General features: G+C 30.9%; 1 protein-coding gene across 1 annotated transcript; it reads left to right on the forward strand.

The window, feature by feature from the left end:
• The first annotated feature begins 178 nt into the window (after positions 1 to 178).
• LOC149061404 (52 kDa repressor of the inhibitor of the protein kinase-like) lies at positions 179 to 6,910 on the forward strand. Its single transcript, XM_089216113.1, has 6 exons — positions 179 to 192; positions 5,674 to 5,752; positions 5,904 to 6,061; positions 6,131 to 6,329; positions 6,403 to 6,719; positions 6,797 to 6,910. The coding sequence occupies exons 3-6, from the start codon at positions 6,044 to 6,046 to the stop codon at positions 6,908 to 6,910; spliced, it is 648 nt and encodes a 215-aa protein (XP_089072239.1). The 5' UTR covers positions 179 to 192; positions 5,674 to 5,752; positions 5,904 to 6,043.
• The last annotated feature ends 3,039 nt before the right edge of the window (positions 6,911 to 9,949 follow it).

Genomic DNA, 9,949 nt, shown 5'->3' on the forward strand with positions numbered 1-9,949 from the left:
GTCCTGTTTCATTCTAAATTCCTGACACAGTGCATGTTTTATATCACTTATTTCGTTTTCTGCATTTCCTGCAAGTAGAATATCATCGACATAAAGTAATAAGTATGACACTGATAAATCATTTGATCTGATGTACAAACAGTTATCTGATTCACTTTGTTGGTACCCTTGACCAGTTATGAATTCATGGAATCGACGGTTCCAACACCTTGGTGCTTGTTTGAGACCATATATTGACTTATTTAGTCTGCAAACTTTGGACTTATCTTGTATATATCCTTCAGGTTGTTCCATAAATACTTCTTCATTAAGCACTCCATTAAGGAAAGCAGTTTTAACATCCATCTGAATGAGAAAAAGATTTTTTTGATTAACTATAGATAATAGTGTTCTTATTGTAACCATATTTGCAACTGGAGCATATGTTTCAGTGTAGTCAAAACCAAATTTTTGAGCACACCCTCTCGCCCACCAATCTAGTTTTATAACAAATGTTTTTTTCATTTTCAAACTTGACTTTATAAACCCAACGACAATTAATTATTTTTCTTCCTTCTGGTCTATCCACTAGAGTCCAAGTTTTGTTCTCAACCATTGCATCCATCTCTTCCTTCATTGCTTGCTCCCACTGATTTCTATATTCATTGTTCATGACATCACTGTACGTTAAAGGAACGTCACTTACAAATGATTCAGCTGATAGGGCCCAAGCTAAATAAGTGGTATCATAGTCAGCATGCCAGGCTGGTGGTCGTGATTGACGTTTGGGTAGACTGCTTGAGGTTGATTCTGATTTTCCTTCACGATTGGTTTTATCCTTTTCTTGTTCCCAGAGATCATCTATAGAATCCTTTTCGGAGTCAACAGTTTCTATTGGTTTATCTTCTTGTATTGGAGCTGGAATATAAACTATATTGTCATTATTACTCTTTTGTGTTTTGAACATGTCTTGTTCATCAAATATGACATCACGACCAATTTTAATACATTTTAAGTCATCGTTCCACAATCTGTATGTATTCTGTAAGCCATATCCAACCATACGACACTTCAGTGATTTACCATCAAACTTATCACTTACTTTTGATTTGCGAAGAAATGCTGTACTGCCAAATATCCTAAGATTATTTAAGTCTGGTTTCTTATCATTCCACATTTCATACGGAGTTTTGTTTTCTAGTGCAGTTGTAGGTGATCTATTTAGTAGGTATGCAGCTGTTCTCACTGCCTCTCCCCAAAAACATTTTGGTATAGAGCTGTCAATAATCATTGCTCTTGCTTTTTCAATTAATGAACGATTTAATCGTTCAGCATGACCATTCATTTGAGGGGTATATGCTGCTGTATACTCTAGTAATATTCCTTTTTCTTCACAGAATTTTTTTATTAAATTTGAACTATACTCTCCTCCATTATCACACCTTAACTTCATAATTTTATGCGAAAATTTTGATGTTACCATAGCTTCATATGACTGAAAGAAGTCATACACTTCTGCTTTTGTTTCTAATAGGTATACTACTGTGAAATGTGTAAAATCATCCAAGAAGGTTAATATATACCTCTTATTATCCCATGTTTTCGGTGTTATTGGACCGCACACATCCGTATGTATAATCTGTAGAGGTTTGGTTGCTCTTGTTCTATGGCCCTTGAATGGTTTTTTTTCATGTTTCACATTGAAAATTATCAGCCTTACTTATTTTCAGGTTATCTGACATTGTTTTCAACTGTTGCATATATTGTTCATTGAGATGACCCAACCGCCTGTGCCATAAATTGATAGTTTCCCATGTACATGTCATATTAGCTTGAGTAATTTTGGAGGAAGCTAATTTTAATTTTATTTTGTATAAACTACCTTCTCGAACACCGATGGCTATTACTTTCGATCCTAGAAAAATTCTCACCATACCGGCTTCAAAAACTACTTTTAAACCATTTTTTTCTATTCTTCCAACAGACAGTAAATTAGCTCTTAAATCAGGTACGTAGATTACGTTTTTAATAGTGCAATTGCTTACTTGACCGTTAAATACACTTATCGCACGTACATCTCCAACTATTTTTCCAATTAGTTCTTCACCAGCTTTAGCTACTACAATTTTGATTGGTTCTTGTAAAATTTTGACATTTAATAAACATGATTTATCACTAATTAAGTGATCAGACGCACCTGAATCAAGATAGAAGGTTATATTATCAGGATCACTAACTGATTGAACACTATGAGCACTGTTACACATAAACGCAACTCCATCTTCATCAGTGCTCTCCTCCATCAAATTAGCTTGTCCTTTGTATCCTTTGTGCCATTTTTTCTTCTTTAGATAAGCTTTTCTTTTGGGACATTGATAGCGTTTATGTCCAGGCTCATTGCATTCGTGACATTTTATCATCGAACTGAAGGCTGAACTACTGTCTACTGCACTTTTAACATGGTCAGAGTTCATACGCTTTAGATATTCATCCATAAGTCTGCCTTTTACAAAATCAACAGTGATGCTATTGTTAGATAATGTCTCAATTGCAGTTACCACTATGCCATAAGATTCAGGCAGAGACAAAAGAAGTAAACAAGCTAAAAAATCTTCTTCGATTTTCCCTCCTGCCGATTTTAATTGACGAACTAAATCATCAAATCTGATTAAGTAATTTTCAATGGGTTCCTCTTCATTATACTTTATTGTCAATAACCGTTTTAGCAAATACAAACGACTAGACACACCCTTTCGTTCAAACGTGGCTATAAGTTTGTCCCATTTTTGTTTGGCCGTTGTACCCTCTCTGACATATTCCAAATGAGAATTTGCTACACATTGAATTAATAATGATTTTGCTTTTGCGTCATTTTTCAAATACTCCTTTTTATTTACCAAATCTGTCTCGAAAGAAGCATCCTTATACAAACATTCCAGCACACCATGTTCCTCTAGCAACGTCTCTATTCTGAACTTCCAATTATCGAAATCAAGACCGTTGAATTGGGTGATGCCATATCTATCTTCTTTCGAGTTAGCCATTACCACCAGTATTTATTATATTTGCCAAGTACCTCTAATAACTCACTAATTATTTATAAGCACTTCTTTTTTTTTTTTTTTTTTTATCCACTTCAATCCATGTGACTTCCTTTTCAGTAGTAATTCTGAGTCCTGGGCCCATAACCTGTTTAATTTGGTAGAACTATACACAACTGGATATAACGAAGTAATATATATATTTCATAATTAACATAACATAATAATTTAGTAGAAGAATAAAGAACACATTCTAATAACTTTTAAACACATAATAAATTTTACAGTAAAAGGTAACAACAGAGTAGTAGAGATAGACTGATAAGAGATAATGACATTATGATAACAATAATTACCTTGAACGTCGGCATAAAACTGTGTCTTATAACTTTCGTCGCACCAAAAGAAGTCATTTGAAATGGCGTATTATATTCTTGAATGTGGGACAAAAAATGCTTGGACGTTGGTGATGTTCCAAAAATCAATGAGTGCAATGGATCAGGTGGAGATTCGAATGCTGGCAATTTCACTTTGCCATTAGCCCAACACATGCCAGCCGTTTCACCTGGAAATTCGGCTGCAGCAAAATGTAGACATCTCACCGTCATTCCACCAATAAGACCATGTTCACTGTAAACCATTTCACTGTCGTTTTGAATATTTTTTTTATACGTGTTATAATTTTATAAATAAGATTAACATAATATGGAAGTAAAATTATTTGATTAAAATTGATTACAACTATATACGTAAAAATATTCAAAAAGTAACCAATAATAAATAATTATAAATGGTTTTATGCATATTAAAATGAATTTTAAAAATGTATTATTTATTAAAATTTGAATGGCTCTCATTCAGTCAATTTTGGTTTTAGAGACATGGTTAAGTGGTCAAAATGACTTAAAAAATTCAGTCTATCCGAATTTTGTATCAAAAATACCAGTTGCTATTAAAAAAAAATAAGTTGCGTTGCGCATGCACGTCCCGAGAGGGTTAAAAATTTCAAATTTATTTGAAAAGTGTATTTATATACCACTAGTTTGTAAAAAAAAAATCGATATACTCCAACATTCTCCAGCCGAGAAATTCAGTTTTACCTAATTTGGTGAACACACGGTATAATCGAAAAACAAAATATAATAATAAAGTAAATTTTTATGAAGATTAAAGCATAACCTATAACCACACAAAATGATTGTTATTTGTGATAACATACTGAGTCAACAAAAACAAAATTACGAAAGTGTATACTAAAATACGTTGAAATACCGCCTGAAAACCAGCTGTACTACAATAAAATAATAATAATAGGTACTCCCAAACGGAGAAACCCTGGTTTTACTAAAAACGGCCGGTAGCCGCGTGTCGATCGCGGTCTACTTTTCGTGGACCGCTCTATAGCATAGACTGCACAGAATAGATACAATGGTTTGGACATCTGTGGGTTTTTCGTAGATAATTAATTATCAGCTATACATGCTTATCACAGGGCTGAACTGACCCCACCCAGCTGTAATAATGTCGGCAAAATTACTGTCGGCTAGAATATGGTTCTGTCGAATTATTTGTCGGCTAAAATACTATTCGAATAAAATGCATGTCGGATGAAATACGGTTCTGCTAATATACTTGTCTACGTTGGTATCCGGTGAATTGGTCGCGAACAATTGATCGTCGGTGAATCGGTCGCCGGTGAATTGATCGCGGGTGAATTTATCGTGAATATAATTGGTCGCTAAGATAATTGATCGTCAAACGAACATTTTTAGTTTTTTAGTTATTTTATTATAGTAATTATATAGGTAGTTAATATTTAATATAGGTACACATCCGAGTTTTATGTTTTTAAAGTTTCTCACAGTAAATTTAAAATTATAATAAATAAATAAATAATAATAATAATTATACAAAATAATAATATTAATAATTATACATTTTAATTTATTTGTAGTTTACTTCTAGTATGATAGTCGTCAAGTATAAAAAATAATAATAATAATATTAATAATCATACATTTTAATTTATAATTATTTAAAGTTGGAGCTGAAAATTATGGGCTATTCCTTTTAAAAAGTCTATTCAGCGCGAGTACTTAAATCCACATTTTGCGTAGCCATATTTTTAATCAAATTAACGGCTTTGGCAGCTTCAATATTTCCACAATCATGTACATGATTATGTTGTATTTTTTTAAGTATTTCATTATTAAGAGAATGAATACGGCCTTTACAATTCATTTTTTTATATTGGTCACATTTCCATATTGACTTTTCTTCGGTTCCAAATTTTTCAAAAGTATACATATAGCCGTTATAAATTAATTTATCTTTGCCTTTTTCACTCTTAATGAACTCCATTATTATAAAATAAAAAAACAGTAAACACACACAATATCGTACTAGCATGGACTAACAAATGCAAACAGTATGTAATGACAAATTGGTACGACCATCGGAATATAGATGGCGATAAGTCGATAACGATCGTATAAGCTTACCTATCTAAGTTATTGCCACGCTAGTTCAATTATCTCGTGTGTACATCATATAATAGTACCTATATAAAATTATTACATCTGTTAATCTGCACATTGTAAATTGGATATAATTATATATTATATTAAATAATTTATATTATATAATTATAATTGGATGCATCTTCTGTGGATGCTAACTTATTATTGAAGTCAATGGATTCTACATTTTTAATATCTTTACAAGTTATAAAAGTAAATATATCAGATAAATTATTATGACATTATGTTTATAGTTGTAAAATGCATTTATAAATTTTGATAATGATATTAAAATATTAAATACATTAATTATTTTGTTTTTAATTTCAATATATTAATATAAAAGTATTTATTTTTATTTTAGGTTTTATTCTCATATGGACTACCTTTATGTAAACAACTTCAACAAGTAGAAATTGATGAACAGAAGCTGTTGGAGCTGCTGATGATAATGTAAATGTTCTTAAAATTCTAAGACAAAATATAGATGTTGAATTTCATAAGATGTTTGAAAAAGCAAAAGTATCTAATTATTATAAAATATAATTAATTGTATTTGCACCTAATATTAATACATTAAATTTATATTAGAAAATGGCTGAATTTTTGGATGTAACTATTTCAATTAAACGTTTAAATAAGAGACAGCAAAATCGAGCTAATCCATCAACAAATGATAAAGAACTGGAACCAGAAGCCTATTTTCGAATAACTATATGCATTCCATTCATCGATGCCTTCATACAGCAATTGGAAGACAGGTTTTTAGAACATAGAAATGTTTTTAATGGTTAGAACATAATGATTACGTAAATAAATTCAGTGTTAACTTATTATTATACTAAATGTTTCTCATGTTTCAGGTTTTCAGTGTTTATTCTCATATGAGTCAGATAATCCACCAGCTGAATTTGATGACCTAGTAAAATTTTATTTACCTGAAATCGATATTGATACTGTCAGAGCTGAGTTACAAATGTGGAATGTTAAACTCAAAAGATTAAATATACAACCAAAGACAGGACTGAAAGCATTAGAAGAATGCAGTGAACTTATTTATCCTAATTTGTCAAAATTATTTAAAATATTTTGTACATTACCCGTGTCTACTGCTACACCTGAGAGAATGTTTTCATGTTTAAAAAAGTTAAAGACTTATTTAAGGAACACTATGAAAGAGGTAATATTTCAATGTTAATAATATGAATACATTTACTTTTTTGCTATTAGTTAACATAATACAATTGATTGTTTTAGGAGCGACTAAACGGCCTTACTTTAATGGCAGTGCATAGGAATATTCCTATCAGTACCGAAGAAGTTATTGACGAATTAGCCAAAAAAAAAAGAAAACTAAATCTTTTACTATAATTTTTAATTGTTTGTAGTTTTGAAATAAAATGTATTAAATATAAATGCACAAATATTAGGTAACAGTAACTAGGTTTAAATTTTTTTTTTCTTATCCCCCCCCCCCATACAAAAATTATGTATACGCCACTGATTGGATGTAATTACTATAATAAATAAACAACCATTGACGACCAATTATATTCACGATCAATTCACCCGCGACCAATTCACCGGCGACCGATTCACCGGCGATCAATTGTTCGCGACCAATTCACCGCGATCCGTCTACGTTATTACTTTTGGCTGGAATATTTTCGGCTATTTTATGCGCTCCACGTATCCGGACTAAGTTAACAAAACTTATCCATTTTAATCATGAATAATAAACTAATAATTAATGAATTAAATATATGTCTTAAATATCATATTATAAGTGTAAACGAAAAAACTCACAACACAAATATTATCAATTGTTGATTAATGATTATCATTATTCATTATCTATGATTTTAATTTATAGCAATTTTAAATAACATTAAGTAGGTAGAATGTAAGAATGGCCCGATTTCTGTGAGCCTCGGCGGTCATTGCACCATATCGGACCGACCCCGAGGAACCCTCCATAAATAATTAGCCTAAATTTCCAATATTATCTTTGTATAATTTGTTTCCGTTCTTTTGTGACATATGAGTCTATTCCTGTGTGGCCACCGTCAACAACATGACTAAATAGATAGGTATGATCACATCTTTACTGATACGCACATTCCCCTTCAGACCCAGTCTATTACTCAGCTCTCGGCTTCTCATTGGCTATCCATATTATCAAATTGTTCGACAGTATTCTACTTGGCCTTTTTACTTCAACTGAGGCAATTTAAAAAGCAGCAAACCGGCATGTTTCAATGTTTGTATTAAATAATAAGTCAATTAAATTAATTAATATAAGCAAAGAAATTCTCAAATTGAATTAATAAGATGTTAACATTGTAGTATCGTAGTGATATCATGTAATAATTTCATATTATAAAATATTGGCGCCAAAATTATAACGGCAAATGAAATAACGAAAACTACAGTAGGCGTGGTGCGTTAGAATGAACGAGAACTAGTACTGATGTGATCATACCTATCTATTTAGTCATGGTCAACACCCATTACGGACTCGTGATCAGACGCGTGAATGTTAAATTGCCTACCCAATCAGTTCCAAAGGGCACAGATCCAACGTATCTTAAATTGTCCATTTTTCACAAGTTCGGACGCTATGAATGCTACGATCAAAACGGTCACCGTGTGCAGTTCTTTGGTCCACAATTGTTAACTCTACCGTGTCTAAATCAAACAATGCTTAAAAAACACAAAAATAATGTATTATGAAACTATATGAACTTTTTTGTATAAGTTATATATATAATAAAATAAAAACTATATTGCATAGACAAAATTCTCCTTTTTATGTGTGAAAATTTCGTTTCTTAGTTATAACTGTAGCTTTCTTGGTTCTTTTACGCGCTAAACAGTTTTTGCAATGTTACGCACCTGGAAGACGGGACAACACATTCAACACGGGTGTAGCGTCATCTTAACGTCTTTATGCTTGTGTTATGAGGATTAAAAGCAAAGTAGGTTCCACCTAACGATCTCCACTAGTGGGTCACTCCATAACAACTGCAGGAAATGACTTTTATAATATATAATTTCACATTATGGGACAATATTATAACAGTCAATATGTATGATGATAAATTATAATTTTTAATTATTGTGTTGGGTTTTTTTTTTTAGAATTAGAAAACTTCTTTTACTCAAAACTAATATCTTTAAAAAGTTAACCGCAAAAAAAAATTTTCTGCTGTAAAAGGACCAAATTATCTACAACTAAGAACAAAAAATTTTCCACTTGGACATTTTGTTACACTATTGATTTTAGCTAAGGAATCAAAATATCCTATTTAATTTTTGTTAAAATATTAAAAAGGATCATAATGTCTCCATAGAGGAACAAAGAATCTAAAAATGAAATAATATATCACAATAAAGGGAACAAAATAATACCTTATCCTGTGCGCAAATTTTTTATTGCATAACAATAACATAGTAGTCACACATACTAGCTGCAGAGACATCTGCAGTTCGATATTTGAACTAGGAGACAACACTGAGATAACCCAGAGACTCTTAATGCCCAATCTTGTAACGTTAGTGCACGCGATGTCGTAAAATAATGATCTATGTTATGTCTCATAGTAACTTTCATAGGCAATCAGCGTGTAATATACGGGACTATACATTTTCATCGCACTGGCTTTACATTGTACAGAAAAAAAGTTTTAAAAAAGCATTAAAATGTTTATCACGGACGGCTCCGAATGAGATTTGAACTCATAACCACTAATTTATATGGGTCTACCCTAACGGGACACGATACTGAGTGAAAAACTCTTAGTAACACAAGGTATTTAATCTCTTTTATTAACAACTCTTTCGTTACCTACATAGAATAAACCTACTAATTATTACAAAATAATATTAATTACTTTTTTACATTTATATCTCAAATAATTACACTAAGCGATTGATAGAAACATAAAAGGTAACACTTTTATTTAAATTTTGTATAAATATTATAGGTAACATAAAACTAAATTTCCATCATACTACTTTGAAGAAATGATTCAATGTAGGCACACAAATAAAATAAAGTACCTTAGCAAACAAAATTTAATGAAATCATCTATATTAACAAGAATTAATACCTTATACATTTTATTACTGAATTATAGCATACCTATCCTATTCGAATATTACAAAAAAAACTTTCATTACGCGATATAAAATATATAATTATATTAACTTAGCTACTATACAAACAAAAGTAAACAAAAACTAACCTATACTGAAACAGTAATTACCTATGTAGAATACAGCAATGCTAAAATTAAGAGCTTATAGTTATTTATTGGAAATAAATAACACTTATATTCTATAGTTTACATTAATTAAAATTTAAAAAGGCTCTGGAATAATTTCATGAGTAGGTATGAAATACTTTTA

The sequence above is a fragment of the Diuraphis noxia genome, unplaced genomic scaffold, assembly GCF_037042655.1.
Source record: "Diuraphis noxia isolate RWA-SAM2 unplaced genomic scaffold, SU_Dnox_SAM2 contig0001, whole genome shotgun sequence".
Taxonomy (NCBI): Eukaryota; Metazoa; Arthropoda; class Insecta; order Hemiptera; family Aphididae; genus Diuraphis; species Diuraphis noxia.